Source organism: Ischnura elegans, chromosome X, assembly GCF_921293095.1.
Source record: "Ischnura elegans chromosome X, ioIscEleg1.1, whole genome shotgun sequence".
NCBI lineage: Eukaryota > Metazoa > Arthropoda > Insecta > Odonata > Coenagrionidae > Ischnura > Ischnura elegans.
Window position 1 is genome coordinate 34225553 of NC_060259.1, and position 21242 is coordinate 34246794.

General features: G+C 37.4%; 1 protein-coding gene across 1 annotated transcript in view; it reads right to left on the reverse strand.

The window, feature by feature from the left end:
* Positions 1 to 1594: 1594 nt before the first annotated feature.
* The window catches only part of LOC124171126 (protein jim lovell), a 166233-nt gene continuing 146585 nt past the window's right edge, over positions 1595 to 21242 (reverse strand). Inside the window, exons 4-10 of the mRNA XM_046550263.1 lie at positions 15262 to 15642; positions 10465 to 10593; positions 7202 to 7402; positions 6711 to 6786; positions 5822 to 5848; positions 5557 to 5652; positions 1595 to 4894 (exon numbers count right to left, since the gene is read on the reverse strand). Of these exons, the coding sequence (XP_046406219.1) occupies positions 4104 to 4894; positions 5557 to 5652; positions 5822 to 5848; positions 6711 to 6786; positions 7202 to 7402; positions 10465 to 10593; positions 15262 to 15642 (1701 nt within the window). The 3' untranslated portion in view covers positions 1595 to 4103. The remainder of the gene's footprint in view (positions 4895 to 5556; positions 5653 to 5821; positions 5849 to 6710; positions 6787 to 7201; positions 7403 to 10464; positions 10594 to 15261; positions 15643 to 21242) is intronic.

Here is a 21242-nt window from a genome sequence, read left to right on the forward strand (position 1 = left end):
ATATGAAAAATAATATCACACTTGCAGTTACCAAAGGCTCACAATGCACCCTAATAAGCAATTTTGGTGCTTAAAATTGATCTCAATGTTCTTCCCTGATGCCAATGCTTCCACAGAAAATAAGACTTAAAATTGATTTATTTTTGCAAAACTAACAGCATTTGCTCAACAAATTGGCAAAGTATAAGTTGCCAAAAATTTTATAAAAACTTATCATGTGAAAAAACTGATGCAAGGTTATAGACCTTCAGATATAAATCAAGAGACTTATAAGAATTTGTATCCATGAACACTCAAAGACTTGAATATTTGTTGCCAGAGTGCATATAAAAGCCAATAATGATTACAAGCAAATGCTACCTGTTCTGAGGGCCCTGAAAGTCTTTAAAGTTTTGAAGAGAGTCATTCATTTATACAGTTTGGCTATTACCAAGAGGCCTGGATAAAAGTACACCTCACTCACAAAGAATAGAGGGGATATGTGGCTTTTTTCCTTCAAAAAGTAAGATTTACATAGCAAACATTACATTTGATATGAATTATGTACCTATTTTTCAATCTTTCATCTCACATTCTGCTACTCTCAACCTATTTGCACAAGTATGTACACTGTAGAAATTCCTTCAAACTGGATTGCTTTGTTTAAAAAGTTATTATTGATTGATTCAAAAATAACTATGCATATAGCTCAACCATATGAACTAACTTCATGAAACTCAAATTATAAAAATTAACACGATTGTATTCACCCACGTTAATTGTGCATTTAAATCATCCTCATGACAGGTTATAATAAAATATTTTTGCGCCTATGTGGGACTCTATGTATTAAATTGGGTCACATACAAAATTATATTTTGACTCTCCTATGAGAGTTTAGTGAAGCAAATGAGTTAAAAAATGCATGCTCCATGATGAGCCTATTTATTTAATTATTAAGCTAATGCTATAAAATTACTAATTTAGAAACAAAAAGTTAACTTTCTGTTTTTAAAAGCTCTGAGATAGATATGTGCATATTTTTGCATGAAGGCCATGGGATAAATATGATACATTCCTGGGACGACCTTAGACCTAAAAAAGTCATGAAATACAACATCAATGTTGTCTTCCATAAGCTAATAAGCTGCTACAGTTAAGCTTTTCCCATGTAATTAGCAGATTAATAGAAGTTTAAAGTAAAAAATGAAGAGCCAGTTCCTAAGGATTTCAATTAGGAACTTAATACGTAATGGGATTTTTAGGATTTCAGTTTTACACCGGCATAATTGACATATGCAAAGAGATGCTTAGTGTTTTAATTTTGAAAGAGATGCTTAGTGTTTTAAGTAAACACTGTATTCCAGGACAAAAATTTCAGCAGGTACTCCACCAGGGGGGCATTTAAGTATCGTTTTCATTTTCTGTTGGGGCTGTTCACTCAGATTCAAATTGGCAATGCATCAAAAGAATTTCGTAGATGAAGAGGAAAAGGTGAGTTACCATGAAAGAAATCTCTCATTCAACTATTCTCTTGAACATTTCCGCAATTTAAATGCAAAAGTTTGTTCCCATTGTTCATGATTTGATGAAGTCATTTAAGTTCGTTTACTGATTCAGAGAGAACTTCTCATCTTAGATATGAATCACTCACGAGAGCATTGACAATAATGAACCACGTGAGGCCAAAGAGTAGCAGAGAAATGGCAACCTCCTTGGCAGGAGTTTGTGATATCATCAACTTATCCGCAAAAGGGTTAGTGCCATCAATTTTCAACAGAAATAGCTGGAGAAGTAGGCAATAGATTGAGGAACGGAAAGTATGGGTTAACTTATTTTTTTAAGCTCTATCAAATCCAATAGAAACAAATATAGTTGCTGAGTAATAAGCAGCGAACTTCATTTCAACAATTATTTCCTACTACCTATGGTAAAAAATGATTGAAGATACTAAGAATATCTAGTTGTAGTTGCCAGCAATCCAACAGAAAAAATGGAGCAACAGAAGTGAGCTAACTGTCCAGCCTTAAGTAGAGATGGAATCACAGTCATTTATAATTTCTTTATTGCTTTGTTAAGATCTTGCTCATAAAGTTATACATGAATGCAGTCCTATGCATCCATGCAAGAATATAGATTTGCTTGATATCATTAATAAATAAAGTCCATTATTAATCCTTAATCATACGCCTGCATTTGAGAAAGGGAAATGATAGCATCACAAGGAAATGGTTTAACCTATTGAAAGGATGGACAAATCAACTGAAGGTAACAGCATCACAGTGAGACAGTAGCTTACTATGCTTTAGTTTTAAAAGTAAGAAGAAATGTTTTCTTATGATATAAATATTTTGTGGAAATAGCGCTGAAAATTTTTTTGTCTGTCTGAGATTTACAACAAAGTAATAATTTTTAAAAATTTTAACACAAATTTTGTAAACCCAGTGTGCCTATTGTTTAAATATCAAACACAAATTTTGTGTTGATTGCATGTATTTTCATGATTAGAATTGCAATCAACAACTGAATATGGTTTAATCCATGATTTAAAAAAATGATTGTTATTAACTTTTGACATTGAAAATAACATTTAATAGAGTTAGAAAGTGTTTTAAATGAACTGATTGAACAATTTCTACGATAGAAATATATATTGGATGAATATGAGGCGTTTTATTCCAAAATACATTCTAGGGGCCAAATGACTCCTAGCCGTCCTTCTAGGTAACGAGGAACTCCTGTCCTCCTAGTGTTAACTTGGGATACAAGGTACAAATTCATGAAGCAAGCTTCATGAGAAAAAAATGAAGCATGGGAAAATATAGGGAATTACTTATTTAAAAAAACATTTCAGATTTTTATATTTTTACCATAAAAATCATGCCTACCAAGATGTAGGGGGGTAGAGTTTGCCATTGTGCCAGGTTTAACGGGCCCCAGCAGGTCCCCAAAAAACCTCAGCATTTTGAACGGTGGGTTAAGGTGAAGGCAAGTTTGTCCAAGCCCCTATCCCATGGGAGCCCTGATAACAAAACAAACCAAATCAACCAATTAATTTGAAATACTGTATTTTTTTGGCAATGTTAAATATGAAATTCATTAAAGTTCATGGAATGAAATCCTTTTGAAGTAGAGTCAATGCCGTTACTCAGAACCATAGCTGCTGAAGTGATATTGGGCTTCCAACAAATCAAATGGGAAATTTTCTCTCAATACAAAAATTAAAAAAAAACAGCATCTGTCTCCATGAAAACCAAAATGAGCTCAGGGAAGACACGGATCACAAATTAATTGCTCAAAAGTCTCAATGTCAATATTGCTTTGTCTAGGATGTGAATGATATCTGAGGTCAGCGTTAACTTACTCAAAGGCCACCAGCTGCTCTCAATGAAATAATGCACAAGCTTTAGGATATTAAGATTTAAAGATCATTATAAAATCAAAAGTTGAATCAATATAATGTATTATATATCTGGCAACAAAAATTCGGAATGAAAAGGTAATCTCTTGTCTGAAGCTAGTCATTTGGCAGTAGATTGAAAATATTTCAAAAAGTATTTTTTTAAATAAAGCAGGATGCATTTGCGGCATTGCAGAAAGACAACCATTCCAATCAAAATCAATCTAAGCTCACAAACTAATCATTAAACTATCCAAATTAACAGTAATTATGCGAAGATGTATTATCTACAGGATTCACATTTAGAAGCCTAATTGACTGTTAATTAATTTTTTTTAAACATCCTATCTGTGCAAACTCCATTTGAATTTGATAGCATCATGCATTCTCCGGTTCCCTTGGCCTTATTTCTTGGAGTTCTCAACTCATCTTGAGATCACAACTACAACAGTTTATTCCAGTACAGAAGGCTTATTGGATCGTCGATAAAAATATACTGGCATGTAACTAAATAGGGATCCGCACATCGCTGTAAGTTGTAGACCATCAACAGGCAAACATCGAGTAGCTTTTGACATGTATTTGATGAAAGTCAAAACAAGCAGTACCAAAAGAAACATGAAAATTGAAATGTTTTTAAGTAGAAAAAATACCTCAAAGGTCTTTGAAATGATTAAAGCTCACCGGTCAGATTATTTCCTAAATTACATATGTATTTCACTTCTCAATCACAAACCATGGGATCACCTCTCCTCTCGCTCTCCTGCCCTGATTCACACACACCCTGAACCCTGCCGCTCTCCCGCCTCCCATGCTCCTCCTTGCCCACCGTGTCGCCATCTGCCAACTTGTCCGAACCCAAGGCTGGCGCACCATCTGGCACCGTTGACTCCGCCGCCTCTTTGGCATCCTCCGCAGCCGCTCGTGCCACCTTCTCGGCCCGTTCCTCCTTGCAGCGCTCCTCACGAAGGCGCTCCTCCCGCGCCCGCCGCTTTCCAGACCGCTTCTTCTCCCGCTGCTGCTGCTTTTCCGGCCCCGCCAGCTCCATGGGCAGCTCCCGGTTCTTCTCAGACTGGGGCAGGAGGTGGATCATGCCGACAGGGATGGGGAAGGAGCCAAAGTCAGTGTAGAGCTGTGCGTATGGGTCGAGGGGCAGAGTGTCGAGGTCACCACGGCTTGTCCCCCCACCCCCCTCGTCGCCCTCGACCAGGGGGAAGGGGTGGCCACGAGGCAGGGGGAGGGGGGAGGAGAGCAGGTCCACACCCTGGAGGGGCCCACCCCGCCCTCCGCCCACCAGGCAGTTCTTCTTCAGCTGCTCCAGCTTGAGGGACTTACCATATTTACCTCTCACATACATCAGGAGGCTGTTATAGGGGATACCGAAGATGCGAGATGCCTGTGAGGTGGTCATCCTTTTGTTCCAGACATTGTGCAAAGCCTCAGTGAGCTCAGAGTTGGTCCACGATCGAGGAGGCCCACCCCGTGGAGCACTGTGCTGACCTTTGGGCCTACCCACTGCAATGAAGGGCATTTAAAATAAAGTTATGGACTTGGAATGAACTTTAAGGTATGCAATAGATTTGCTGATAACTTGAGCTACATTAGTAATTTTATTGCCAATCACCATTTTTATAAAAATATAGTATCATTTGTACTAATAGTTTAATGATCGCTTATTATAAACTAAATTCTGTGTATCCCATCACGTTGGTGGACTAACAATATGTCAAATATCAATCTTTGCAGCAGTTAAAAAGCTCAAATTAATGTCAATATTTATATCATGCTTAAATGAAGTACATATGTGGCCAAGCTATTATTTGACTCCACCAAAATGAAAAGCAATACTTAGCAAATGATATAAAATTAGAGGTAAAAAATATTTTAAATGTTACAGTAATATGGATTTTATATTGCATTATCTCCAGCATCATTTTGGTGAGGAGGCCTTCACTTAAATTTCAGTAACAAATGAGCTTTCCAGAGGACATAATTAACATTTAGATTTAAAAAATTGGAGTCAAATATTATGTGTGCATAAACTGAGATGACTGGAAATAATATTTGATGTCGATGAGTGGTGTACTAGAACATAAGGACCAAAGGAGAATTACAAAGCTAAACTAGCAAGGAAGGAGGAATAAAACCAAAAAGGCATCTTTGGCAATGAAACTTACATTTCCTTTTCCCTAGTACATGGTTCTCAATCCGTGTCTCTGGAAGGATTTCATTTAAAAGAGGATTTTGGCAAGTATCCATTGGAGAAAAGAATCCTGTTAAAAGAAAGAAATAGTGAAATAGTTTTCAAAAGTTAAGTCTTCTGTTAATTATAGGGGTAAAGTTGAAATATTCTTCTTAAATATGGCATAGATTTTGAGATGATGACAGACAAAAGTGTGTATTCATTTGAAGTATCATTCAAGTTGAAAAAGTGACACTCACCTATATGTTGTGACTCGGGGTTGAATGCTAGGAAAGAGAGAATGAAAATTAAATTGCAGCATATTTTTATGCTTATTGATGCATACATCAGAATACATGTAACTTGAAGTGAGAAAAATTTTTTTTCTTTCTCACTTCAAGTTACATGAAAAAAGAAGAAATGTTCAAGTTCACTTCAAGTTACAAGAAAAAAGAAGACATTATTTTGTCTTACATGACTCAGGAGTATGGTGAATATGTATATATAAATGTCTTGCAGTAAGGTAAACCATAATGTACTCGTATAAGCAGCATTAACCAGGAGTGTGAATTGATGATAGGAAATTTCAAAAATTTTGAAATTTGAAAAATTTACATTAAAAGAAAATATTTTTTGATTATTTCCATTGATATTTTCCATTTATGTATAAAACTATGGAACATTTCCAGGAATTTTATGAAAATCTTTCGGTTTTGTCCCCTTTATTACAATTTGAATCCATGGCAGCGAAAATCCACCAATGTGAGTAAACTTTAGAGTTATTTTTAGCATCCAATTTCTCAAAATTATAACAACTGAGAGCGGAAAAATTTCTCAGAATACCAGAAGGCTTTGCTACTCTCGGACCCTTTCTAATTTTTTTCCCCAATCACCTCATGAAAAATTAACAATTCTATGACAGTAAACACCTCAATATGCTAATGACCAATGATCAGTAATGTCATCAACTTTTCAGGGATAACCTCATAGAATGGATAAGAATATGCTCTGAGCCTGCTTAATGAGGTCATAGATAGCTGTAACTAGGATATGATGACTCATAATTGATATATGCCATTTGGCATTTCAAACTGAGCTGGATGAATAGTGGCATGATCAGGTGATGAACTCAGGATGGATTTTCAGTACCTTGCGGCGGCGTCATGGCGAGACTTGCGACGGACGGTATCTGTGGGTATGGGGCACCAGGATCCATGGAAGAGTCCTGTGGAAAGACATATAGTTAGATCAGGGGCAGATTTAGAGGGGTCCCCCTTCAAATTTTATCAAAAATTTAAATTTTTATAAGTTTGATAGATTTTGTATCCTCATAAAGGAGTAACGGGAGTAAATGTAAAATGTAGGAGGAAGTCCCAAACGTGAGAGACGTTTAAGTGGTTTTTATCGTAGTGTAGAACTCCCAACTGTAAAAACAACCCTCTCTCATTGGGGGGGGGGGGTATTCCATACTCTTTAGACCCAGGTCATGACCCCCCCTCCAAAATTTGATGCTGAATCCACCCCAAGGTTAGATGAAGAGCAAAAAGTCAGACAATAAATTCAACTTCCAAGCAAAATGAGAATTTTTGTGGTCTACACCAAGTAAATTTGCTTAAAAAAATCTCATAACATAAACTCACCGAGGGGAGCGGAGGTAAGGCGACAGACTCTGTTGTGCAATTCGAGTAATCCACCCTTTCATTTGTGGCCATTGTCAGCGGCCTGCTGTCCACCACAGGGCCCTCGAGGAGGCTTGGCACTGCAAACTGTGAGCATTCCGTGGGCACACCCTTTGGCTTCTGCACCACACAGTCCTCCACATCACATTTAGGACCCTTTTCCTGTAAGAAAAAGAGGTAAACAAAATGCAGTGTGTACATAATTGATTTTAAAGAGCTATCACCATTGATTTTTCCATTAGCAATCAAGCCTATGCAAGAAAGCCCATTGCATGTTTATCATCACCTGTTCTTCTAACGCCTTTATTTAAAATAAATTATATTCTTACACCTTTATTTAAAATAATTAAATTTATTTTAAATAAAGGTGTAAGAAGATAAAATAGACCCTGATGCTGTTTTGATGGGTTATTCGAAAAGGCTATTTAAGAGGTTTTTTACATTTCAGTGCAGTTTCAAGGAACAAATTCACTAAACATATAATAGAGCCATAATACATTATTAAATTTTATAAGCTGTGAAAATCTCATTTTTCAGAGTATTTTCTCTTTCAAAATTGCTATTTTTAAAATTAACTTTTACCTAGTTTTCATGAGCCAAATTAGATTCAGAATCCACTTGTGGGCATGCAATTTCCTAGATTTTTCCTGGGGAGGACACCCCCATCCCTGGTAAGGAAGCCCACATCACGAGACCTTTCCAAGGGCCCCCAATTGCCCCAAACCACTCCTGGTGCAATGACAAATGGGCTTCATCAAATATTTCAACTTTAATATGTAAAACACTGAAAACTATGGAGATGCAACCACAATGCACACAACATAAAGCTGACTTTGCCATAGTTTTGCTAAGCTTCCCGTCAACATGCTACTCTTTCCGAGTGCTTCTGGAACATACGCAGATAAGAAATACTGGAAATAAACTGTTCTTTAATACAATTAACCTTTAAGAACAATGAAAAAAATGTTTTATCGGGTAATGTTGATAGATGAGATTTTTGCTCATCCATAGCCAACGAGATAGCTCATAGGACTAAACACTATTGAAAAAGAAAATTATTTTCAATTCAGGGGGAAAAAAGCTACGTATTTAAAACCCTACCCACATTTGGCAGTGATGATGAAAGTAAAAGTCGCGTTTATAAACAATTTCTGTGGAGGGAAGGAACTGGAATGCTCCTTAATGTGAATAATATTATCTTTTGGAAATAAATTCGAAGGCTAGTTCTCTATCAATCATATAACTATATATTTTCCTCTTTATCTCCTCTATTAACTTGCCGACATCGCATAATCTTAAATTTTGATGGCAGCATTACCCATATATATATATAAGTTTTTAGGAGAATTAATAGTATCAATAAAACATGCATTTTATTAATTTTCTTTAGGAAATGCATTTTCAACATGTCCACTAAGCTACCTTGTTTAATGAAAAATATTCCTTTTTTTGAGTTTGCAAGATTAATGATCCATCCCATAACTAGGAACCACAGATTAATATTTACATTTTCAAAAGTTAATAACAGTTTCACAATGGTTAAATACATCCAAGAATATCGAAGATTACATATCAAATTTTACTTGAAAATGTTCAACAGAAAATTAGATATTAATAGAAACAAATAGAAAAAAGCTATAGGAGGTCACTAGCGCACTCACCTGATTATGTAATGAGAACTCAGTATGTTCTAATCTTTTGTAACTTCTCGGAAGAGTACACACCATTTGCATCCAGTCCTTCTCACAGTTTCCCTCATCCCTTACCCTTTCCCAAGGGTTCTCTATTTTCAGCCTTGCTATCAACTACAATTCCTTCCTTCCTAATTCTCACAAAGTGAAGCAATACTTTTTTACTGCGAAAATAATGGGTACGAACACTTTCTCTTTCTCTCACAAATCCTATAAAATAAATACATTACTGCCGATAAACATTAAATGAGCAGAGATTTGTCTCGCATTTGTTTCGGCAATTTTCACCATTGGTGATAGAGATACGGAAAGGAAAACTTCTCCAACATCATCCACACATGGGGTCCTATTCTACCGAAATAATAACTCCTTCTTTCCCACACTTCCCAAGCTTTTCCTCTCGATGAGCGGTTACATGCAAGGTGGAGAAAAATTGTGTAACAAAATTTTAAACCCTGGATGGCTGATGCCAGTAGGAACCAAAATTACCAATTATGTTTAGGCCGGAAACGCACAATTTTTTAACTACACAAACTTTGAACCCACAACGTTTCCTGCATTGCCGTACGTTTTGGAAAACTCATGACTTCGAATGATTTGCCTGACGGAGATCATGATGTATCCTAGGCATCCAGCAGCAGGACAAACTGGCGGTCAATCGGAGCACTTGGTTCACAGTTTCCATAGTTTAAAAAGGGTGCCCAATGACCTAAACATGATAAATAAGTTTGTTTTCTGCTGGCATCGGCAACCCAGGGTTAACATTTCGTAACATAATTTTGCTCCACCCTGTACAAACTGAGTTTATTCCCTCAGAAAAAGTGACCAGCAACGACTAAGGAATGTTGGGCAACAACCGACTTAGTACATGGGGTGAACCTGAACAATTCTAAATGTAGGGTCTCACCAACTTTGGTCAGGTATAGGAAGTTTTCCTTCTCATAGGTGTGGATTTTTGCGAAAGTCCCATTTTTACATCTCTTGAGAGGAAAATGAAATGATTTCCTCAATGAGATCCAAATTGTGGCTGATCTATTCCAAATGGGACAACTTATTAAATAAGTCCCAAACTATGGTTATTGCATTCGAATCAAGAAAAAAAAACTTCTAAATAGTAACATAATGTGCTCTAGTTATGTCAGGCCTATGCATAAATTAAGTGAACTGACTAATAATATCATCAATAATCAAAATGTAAATAAATGCACTGAAATAGGAAAATAAAAACTACTTTTTCAATAATTTCTACTTCAAAATGTATTGAAAATATCAGCTTACATAACGCAAACGTAGAAATCCACACAAATAGAACATTGCTATTCGCGTAATAGCACACACACTACAACTGAGTTGGTGAATTAATCACACAGAATAGGATAATGTTAGATATGAATGTGAATAACCAATTGTGACTAATATTAAACTAAATATGCCATGTGATCAAAAAGCTATTGCTTCCCACAAAATGATGAGGTTAAGAGGTCACAAACTTAATTTGCTGTCAATGTAAACTGTCAGTACGTATGTGCTTACCGACATTGCTGGTGAGGAGTTGGATAAAGATTTCTTCATGGAAAGATTCTCTGGTGTTTCACACGTATTTTGACCTGGCTTGGACAAATCTTGAGGTACCAATTCTCCTGACCTCCTCCTTGGGCGAGCCTATAGAAAATACAATAGATGATGCAACGAAATCTAGTAAGGTAGAGGAAAACATAGGAGGAAGAAATGTGAACTAGGTTATGTGTAGAAATAATTACGTTTCACTTCATTATTTCCAAATTTTGGAGAGCTTTCTAATACACCTTTCTTAGTGGACATAAAGGGAAGCGAAGGTGATGTAACTATAATGAATAACAGAGCTTTAAGAACTAGAGCTAGCATTCTGCTCTCCTTCACAGCCCATTGCATCAACATCCAGTCACAAGGTAAGCAACTACTAAACAACATCATGGAATAAACATCATTTAAAAATGTGAGCATTTTCAGCCATATTAACACAAATTTGAACTGGAAGCCATTTCATGGTACACATGTTAATGATCTATATAATTAAATGTCATGATGAATAAGATTGAATTGAAAATGAACAATTTTTTGAGTGGCAATTTTCAAGTTTTATTTTTCCCAGAAATAACATTGGCTCTGAGAGGGTTAACAAAAATTGATATATTTTTTGGGCCAATGGGAAAAGTAATATGTGAAAATTTGACGATCATATTGGACAGGATTTAACTTTGGAGCACTTTTTAAGTATCAAAGCTACCATTTAAATATTAGTGGTGGATTTCTCTCCCCAAATATCATTCCAAGGCACCACTGCAATGCACAGAGATCATTTCAAGAGTCCTCCCCAACTCATCCACCTGATTGTAAATATCGCAGCAAAATAAAAATTTGTGAATATGTAAATATTCCCCTAGGAACTTTCTCTTGATCACTAATGATGAAACACAACAGAATCAGTACAAAATTTCTCCCTATATACTCTGGAAAGTAAACAAATCCGAATTTTCCTTCCTCTCACTTACTCGATTCTAGAAAAAAATTTCAAATTATTATTTCTCCCTACTCTTTTACTTCATCAGAATCATACCGTCAGCAGATATTTCTAATGTGGGGCTTTACTTTTATTTTATCCCGGTGACAGGGAAAATATCCAAATAACCGAGGTTTCTGAGCTTGAACAGATTGGATAACCGTTTTACAGCTAGATCAAGCGGAGACATTTATATTGAAAATTTCATTGAATGTTAAGATTAATCTACAAAGACTCACGCTGGCTAGCCAACAGATGTTTCTAAAAATCAAACAATTTTAGTGTCTCTCAATGCAAACCTACCTCAATCGGTAGAATGCTTTAATAATCTATCACTGCAATAAGAATTTTTCTTTCGGGCCTGGCCGAAACATGCTATGTGGGTTATATAATCTAAAGGATATTTTAAATTAAGGCACGGATTCCTTATGAAAAAAATGTCAACGCTCGTTTTCCATGCTAAACCCACTGATTACGACACATTTGATTCTTCTTGCCTAAGGATTATTTATTACCAATCATTTGCAATTTATTAAATAAATACTGAAGGAGACATAGGAATGTAAGAAAAGAAGGTATTCATCCACCTCCCACTACTTCTCTGATTATAGAAAAAAAACCTTCCTCTTAAGGGACATCTATTAATTACGCGAGGCGTTTAGGGAGAAGGGGAGAAAGTCAAGCCGATTCTCACCTAACCTCACGTGGGGATGAGGGGGGTCCTGGCAAGTATCACGTAATTTTTTTTCTGCAAGAAACAGTGCAAAATGTGATTCTGGACTGCAATCTTAGTAATCTTAGCCCACTATTACCCAGCTATATAAAATTTGTGTGCATTTTCAGCTCTATTTAGGAAAGATTTAAACTACGTGTTATTTTATGCTTAATGGCGAAATATGTGCCTTCCACCATAATTATGTTTTGAGTTGAAAATTTTCACATTTAAAAAATGAAATTTAATTTCTCCCAGAAGCAGCTCTGGTTTAGAAAGTTTTGAATGCTAGATTATAAGTCTTAAATGAAAATAATTAAACAAATTTTTAAAAATCCAACGAAATGAAGCATAGATGAACGTATTTACAATGAAAATACGCATTTTGAACTGTTTCACGTGAGATTTGAGGTAGCGGTCGAGCCAAATCTCACGATACTTAACTGAGGAGGGTCCAAATTCGCCTAAATCACCTCACGTAAGTAATGTACCTCTTCTTACGCATTATTGATTTCAACGCCAAAAAGTAGGAAGCCAGGCATGAAAATAATATAAAATTCAAGATACTTGTATCTCGTATCCATGTACCCTGTTTCCTAAGGTTGGGGACCCAACCCCCCAAACTACCAACTATCTAAGCGGCTAAAAGAATAGTGCTGAGGCATACAAGGATGTTTCTTAAAATACGTGTCTCTTTGGAGGCTTTCTTTCAGCTCAACCGTCTTGCGACCGAGAAATCTGGGCTCCAGATCAGTCGCCTAAAGCAAAAGGTCCATCGTGATCGGGAATCATGACCAATCCCAAACATGAGTTCGTGCTTTTGATTTTCAAACCAGATATCAAAATATCACCGATGTCCTCGATTACTTCTAAAATTATAGCTTAAAAAGATTGCCACACTCTAGCGTAACTTTACATTTTTCAACTCTGAAGCTCTCTCTCGGCTCCAAGGCGCTACATACATATATGACAAATATATTTTCAATAATCACTCAGTGAAATCTTTGGTTGTAAACCATTTTTGTTCATCTTCTTCAACCTCACTAATAATGAGACAATAAGCCAATGGTTATTTTGTGATCGATTTCTGGCATAAGATACTTCGTTCTAACGTGATGATCAACAACCCGGAAAAAGCAACGGTATGAAAGATCGTCCAACTTCACTACCTAAATGTGAAAAAATAAGGCTTCGACTGTTGAATACGCTACCGACTTTGGGGTAAACTCAAGTGTATAACTGAGATATTAATAAATTCTGAATTGTGGCGAAAAACCTCCAAACCAAATATTAAAAAAAACTCTCGATGGAAACAAATTCCTAACTTTTTGGCAAGTAAAAAAGCTCACATAATGACTTACTTGCGTATTTGGCTCCTAAAAATCGTAGAAAAATACACACAAAGAAAATTTTCCGTTTAAAAAAGCGCGAAGCTCTAAGAAAGTTAAGTTTGCTCAGAAGTAGATTCAAACCCGTTGCACGAAATGACTACAATAGAGATTGAAACTAAGACTAAAATAAAATAGCATAGACGTGAGAAATAGTCGGAGAAGCGTTATATGTATAGTTGAGGCTAAGTATTCTCAAGATAAATTAAACGAAGAACGGTATTTTATTAGTTAAACGTAACTAGTAAAGAAATTCATTTAAGGTACTATGAGGAATTAGTAATATGATAGTGAAATATTTAGGCATAGTATTTTATGATTTAATAATTTCAATTGGGGTTCCTAAATTCACGTTGTGCTTCAAAAATGTAATATTCTTTCATTCGCATCAGAAACAGTGGAATCAAGATTCATTATTATTACAATCACCATTTATGGCATAATTATTAATTTCTAAATTTCTAGAAATTTTCTCGAGTTTCAGTAAAGTATATTAATTATTCCTGAAATGACTACAAACAACAAAAATAACAAGTGAAGTGTCACCAAAAGTGGAAAATGTGAACTTATAACAATGTCAGAATTCGGGTTGTGCGAATAAGTTCATTCAATGTAATCTCGGTGGTAATACGAAGTTGAGACTTCGGAAATAAAGCGCTACCGTGTAAAAATAAGGCCTAAATGACAAAACCAATGGACGTTTAAAAAATATGCCAAAAAGGATGGAGATAATTGGATAAAATAAAAATATAGACAGGTAATCGGAGTCAATGCAAATTAAACTCAAATTATCGAAAGATTAGTAAAAGTTCTTCATTTCTTTGCCAGGTACGACAAAGTTAGGAATATATCAACTCAGACATAAATATGAATGCATTCCGGGAAAAATTAGTGTAAAATATACATTTAAACGGAATCGATTTTTGACAAATAAGAGTTATAAAATATATGAGTAAATTCTGACAAGGGGTCTGATAGTAGACATCTTTGTGAGCTACTTCACAAAATATAATGAAAGAAAGGGCAAAAATACTTTAAATAAAGAATAGATAGAATTCGTAAATTAAATTATAGTCGAGATATCAAAGGAGAATAACATACTACCTCGTTCGCGGATGCGATATGAGATAGAAATATGAAAGCTAAGGAAATTTCAACGCTCGAGTTAAGGCACCGGGAAGAGAGAGCATAAGCAAAGGAGGCGATGCTGGATAAGAGAGAGCTGATAATATGACCATTCATTGCTCATGAGAGAGGAGAGTGAAAGAAGAGCTATGAATCCATAACTCCACACACATTATTTCACCGAACAACAGGGACTAACACAGGCTTAAAATTCTACAAATTTAATAATTATTTTAATAAGTATTGAAAAAAACAGTTCATGATACATTGGCAGTTATTGGTAATTAGAGTTGTATTAAAAATGATTGAGATAAACTATATATTGTCCAAGTTACTATCACAAAACATCCAGAAAATAAAAAAATAATCACTCGAGAATAGGAAATCACCATTACAATAATATTCATTCAGTATTGCTAATCATTCAATAAATTACTCTCGTGCTAAGTGGTAACCATTGCAGACATTCCGAATTGGCAAAAGGCAATTCGAGGGCCCGACTGACCCAAGTACTATGGGCTGACCACTGTCGACATTCCCCTTGGATCAAATTAGCGGTCACCCACCTGTTTCCTCCGGGGCAGGGGCGACGCGCGGTGGTGATCCATGGTGGGCTGCGCTCCGGGGGGCGGCGGTGCGGCGTGCGCCGATGGCGGTGCTGCGTACGGGGGCAGGGAGGGGGCGAGGTGGGAGGAGGTGCGGTGGTGGTCGTCGTCGAAGGGGCAGGGGGGCGGTGGGGCGGGGGCGAGCGTGGGGGGCAGGCGGGGCGGCTCGAGGGCGGCGAGGGGCGAGGGGCAGAAGGGCGAGAGCGCCTTGGGGCCAGCCTCGCCCGGGGCGCCGTCCTCGGCGAGGCGCGCGCCGCACGCCCCCGCCGCCGCCGCCACCGTCGCACCCTCGGCCGCCTCTGGAGACCCCTCGCGCTCCTCCGTGTGCGCCAGCCCGCGGACCTGCGGCGATAAACAAATCACTTGTTCAAAAAACCACCAGTTAAGAAGCCACCAGTGAAACCATCTGGCGTCTTGATTCTTCATTGAGGCTTTCGCGGCTCATATATTTTTATACATAAAAGGCCGATCCTCGAGAACCGACAAAAATGGACAGTTAAAAAAACACAGAAACACATAAAAAAGGAGACATTCACAAAAACTAGCAGACGATTCAACGGGTTGACCCGCTATCTTCGGTGCCAAAGGTGAACAGTTCAGAAGCGGAACTCTTTCCACCCTAATGGGGCGTTGCATTCACTGAAGCTATTATTTAAAATTTCGGATCCAGATCCGATGTCTTCCGCGACTTTGGATCCGATTTATCCGATGAAGGGCAATATCCGCGGATATTTGGATCCAAGGTATCCGATCCGACCATCCCTAAAATTTACTGTTGATGCTTCGGTCGAAAACGTACCATTTCCAAGCTACAGAAACTTTGTGTCAAGCGCTCGAATTGGCCGCGAGTTTGCCCTGTTACCGTGCTATTACTGAGCTGGTGAGCTACTTTGGATACATCGCGACCTCCGGCAGGCACAGAATTCGAGATGAGGTTTTCCAGCGCATCCGACAAGAGGGGAAAACCGCGGCCATCAGAACGCTTGGCGAAAAGTTTCTATAGTTTAAAAATGGTGCGTTTTCAACTTACACATCATTAGTAATTTTGGTTCCTACGGGCATTAACAATAATGTAGCGATTTGATCGTTGGATTATTCTTCCTCATAGGATAATCCTCCAAAATCGCTAGAACATTAATGGCCTTGCCTGGTTTCGCTATTTAGTTGGGCCCTTTTCGCTTCTATAGCTTTGAGGTGTTTTTCCCCGTCCCATCCCTTCTGAACCTATGCTACCCCTGAGGCGTCGACGGGATCCTATTGCGGCGGCGCCTCTTTCCTTTTCCTTCCTCTTCAGCCCCTCCCCGGGTGATCGGGTGTATAAGTCTCCGACTTGGTTCCCGGCCCCGGTGTGTTGTATCCCTGAAGGGCTCCCCTCGAGCCCTCATTCTCTCTGTCATCAACTTCAATCTATCGAAAAACGTAGAAATGTCCTTCCCCATAGGGAATTATTCATTTTCTGTCGAAACAACGAGTAATTTTCGCTAATAGTGGGGCCCGCCCGCCTTTGTGACGGTGCGGGATTCCTCATTCCTTCCCTTCCATCTCTATCCACCCCTTTCAGGCGTCGTCGGGCTCCTATCGCGGCGGCCCCTTCATGCTTTTTCCTTCCTTGTCCCCCCCCCGTCTCGTTATCTCTGGTATCAACTACAGTGTACGGAAAATCGTAGGATTTTTCTTCTCCATAGGAAAATCTTTCCTTCCGCGGACACATTTAATCATGCTTTTTTCTAGTAGTGGCCCAAGGCGCCCTAATGTCGATTATCTATCCTACACCTTCCATCCTTATCGTTTCCCTAGAGGCGTCGTCGGGCTCTCATCGCGGCAGCGTCTCCTATCCTTCTTCCTTCCTCTATCTTTCCCTTCCTGAGTTGGGTGAGTGAAAAGTCTCAAACGTACAGACCCGTCCTTCTGGAGTGTAACCCCGAGAGCCCGCCCTGGGTTCTCCGTTGGCATCAATTACGCTGGGTTAAAATTTCGCGACACAATTTTTCTCCACTCTGTATTCAGTATATCCTTATGAATAAAATACCAGTATATCACGAGAGTTTCTACCTAAAATAAAATGCTGAGGTAAAATAACATTAACTCTTAAAACAAACGCTAACTCCTCAGGCCACCAGAGAAGCCATCCGGCATCCACATCTGATATGACAGGAAACATAATAAAGATACACTGTTGTATGTTCCACAGAAGTTTTAATAACCGACCCAGGTTTCAACAATACACTATGTCATTTTCAAAGGTAGTGAATATATTTGACATAGTGTATTGTCGAAACCTGGGTCTGTTATTCATACTTCTGAGGAACATACAACAGTGTATCTTTATCATGTTTCTTATCACCAAGTTCCACCAAATATCGCCGTCCAGCCTTAAGTTTATCTGGTATGACAATGCATTTAGAGTAAGGAAGAGAGAGGAGGACACTGATCGGGAAGGTCCTCGTTGTTTTATCTCGACTATTAGCGTTTCGGCTTGATTAAATGACACGAAAGGGTGCTAACCACGCTGGCTGATTGCGTAATCCTGGAAAAATAAGAGCCCGAGTCTTCGATTTTTGCTTTAAACTCTGTGAAACACTGCATTTGTATGTGTACTACATAGAATAATATAATTCATATTTTCGTTCGAATATTTTTAATTACACCGAGCAAAATAAAGAGAAAATCCCGAGATATCCAAGAGAATTTTTAATAATTTGGCTTTTTATTTATAAATAAAGAAAAGATTGCCGATTGTATTCGAAGAAAAAGGAACGAATATTCGCAGCTTTTTATGTGAAATCTGGGTAAGTACTTCTAAAAAATAATTAAAGTACTTCTATTGTGACACGTGGGCACATCGATATTTTCATAATACCCGGTGAGCCACCTGTAGGGTGTTTGGCAGGGGGTGAGTATCTCTCCCCAGCAAGCACTAATTTACATCTAGATGCTACTCGGGTAACACGTGCACCTCTGTGATACGGGATAAATCTCTCCAAGTTTCATCCATTTATACAACTAGAACAGTATTTAAACGCAGATATGCATTCGTCACAAACAAAGGGCATGCAAAAACACTAAGTAAATATAAAACTGTTAGCAATTTAGATAATATATTTCGGTGATAATATTAAAGAAATTAACTGGAATGTCTAACAAAAGACCCGGTTTTAGATCGTGAAGTACATTGCGGTCTGTCAGCTTAGCTGGTGTATAGAGTTAGGTTGCGAACGTTTACGACAGCCTGGAGCAATATGTAAGCCGAACTATTTCAGAAAATTCGGAGATAAGTTTTTCTCAAATAATATATACATTATTTCTAACTTAATATGGCAGAAGAGATTAAGAAAGGAATATCAAGGAGACGGAAGTGCAACGATTTATGATGTCATTCTTTACTCATACTATCAGGGATAGGAATAGTTTCCGCAATTTATGAAATTAATCGCGACTCGCTAGGACCACTGATAGCATGATTTACTATTACAAACAGCATTTTTGTTCTTTGCACGTTTGTACTGCATTTTATTCTTATCATTTTTACTACCGTTTCATTTTTAATTCCTTAGAGACGGGAGGTGAGAAAGTAGACGCAACCTAGCATGAGTGGCGCCTGATTCCGCGCTTGATTACTTGCCTGGGCGTCTGTTTTTCTCATTTAAGAATTTCATATTTCACATGAACTCTTTCGAAAAATAACAAAAGATTTCTATGATGTACTTATAATATATGCACCCACTTGATGACGGTTAGAGCAATTAAAAAAATACGGATGGAAGGATTTTGGACATTAGCTTTCTACTATGAGTAGATACTTGCATAACGCGGACTAATTTTATTATGTAAAGTTATGTTACTCTATCATTGGTTATTAGCTAAAATTAAGGGATTTTAACTCAACGCCTATCTCAAGCTAACAGCTAGATACGCCTACTTTTTCCTCTGTATGCAGTAAAATATAAACAATGATAGCATCATAGAGCAAACTTTGCTGTTTTATTTGCTTGTTGGATAAGTTTTTCCTATTTTCGTGCCATTAATTCCTTTATTTTCGTGCAATTCAAACTATGTAATGAAAAATAACAGAAATACGTGAGAAAGAAACAGAATGAACTTAGCGAAGAAGGAAGAAATTTTAGAAAACTGAAAATATGCTTAGCATTTAAATCAATCAGATAGCATTATGACTAATAGTTCTTCTCCTACGTTAGTCCTTCGGTCCACGAGAGCTGTAATACCTACACAACTTGAGAATCTTCCGGGATAAACACGGCCCAATGCCTAGGAAAAAATACAAAATTTAAATTGACAGCCGTCGATGTCGAAATGATGTAAATAGTATTGTCTGAATGTAAGTTGCAAGGTGGTCTCCACTGCATGTCAAATAATTACACGAAGCAGTTAAGAGAAAAAAATTGTTTTTCCATCGTAAGGATATCGTATATTATATATTATAGTATATCATAATAATATCGTGAACCAAAAGGATTTAAGGCATAAGCATTAAATAGATATTTATTATTCATTCATTTGTGTAACCTGCAACAACTCTGCAATCTACGAGGAATATTTGGGAATATTCGATTTCGATTAATCACATGGCCGGACGAAGATTTCTTACTACATAGTGAAGTGAATAAATTTGGTACGCTGCTGAATCAATCGAATTTCCACAACACAACGAAAAAATATAAAATTATGATATTTCATACAACTAACGTGAACTGGCAAAATATATCAAGAGTTTGAAAAAAAACTACATACCCATGCAATTACGCATGCTATTTCCATGCACAAAGGTCTTACTTGCTGAGAATTACTTTTTTCACAGTCAAAAATTGACAATAGTGGGAGAAAATTAATGAATTTAAAAATAAACTGCCAAAACGGCGGAAATGGAACCTCTTTGAAAATGTCCGAAAATATAAAATCCAAAATCCCATTAAATTGGGAAGGAAAAAAATCTCCAAAACCAGTATGTTGATCGTCTAAGAAATCATAAACCCGGAAAATGGAGAAAGGAATAGAGATTCATGAATGCGGAGGACAATGGGTGGCAAACCGCAGAAGGCTAGGTTAAGGGTGCTATGGTTAGAGCGGTTTGCCTAGCCCTCGGCGGGTTAAAACCTGTTATCCTCCGCATCTCTAGGGAAGGAAGCATAGACAATGATAGAAGCAGAGAAAGCAAGGGTACAGGATTTCAAAATGTAGTACCACAGAAGAATGTTGAGGATCAAATGGATCTTCCGAGTAAGTAATGAGGAAATCCTAAGGAGAGTAGGAGACATGAGAAGCCTCATGTAAACCTTGATAAGAAGATGGACAACATTTTGGGCCATATTTTGTGGAACATTATTCCAAAGGATGTTGAAATTAGTTCTTCTTTTGCTCCATTAATAACTATTGGACACATTAATTATGTAAATAATGATCTTATTAATCTCAAATTATACACGTCATTGTTGTATCTTTGACTGATTGATCTTCTCCTGTAATTAATCAACAACTCTTAACCCTTGACAACCCTTTTATTTCTTTTAATTTAAATTAGCAATTAATTAATTCATTAACTTCATCAGTAGACACTAACGGGAGAGGGGATATTGAGTTTAGTAAATGAAACTCGGATGCTAAGTAAGCGTAAAGGGTGAGGCATTAAATCAAACCTATAGATCCGGAAGTCGGGTGCGGCAAATTGTGACTTCAACATTGAATCCAGAGGAAGGAGAAATTTCCTCCCTCATCGGAACCCACGATAAGAGTTCATTCTCTCTCGAACGGCCGTTTTTTTTACGAGGACACACTCATTTAAAACTTATACTACTGTCTTGAAAGAGTGCACAGGGTGGATCCTTTCCAACATTTAAACATTTGCCGGTACATCAAATTTGATGGTATTGCATTACAATTTTTAGAATATATATATTCTGAAAATATCATGATGATAGCGTATTTTT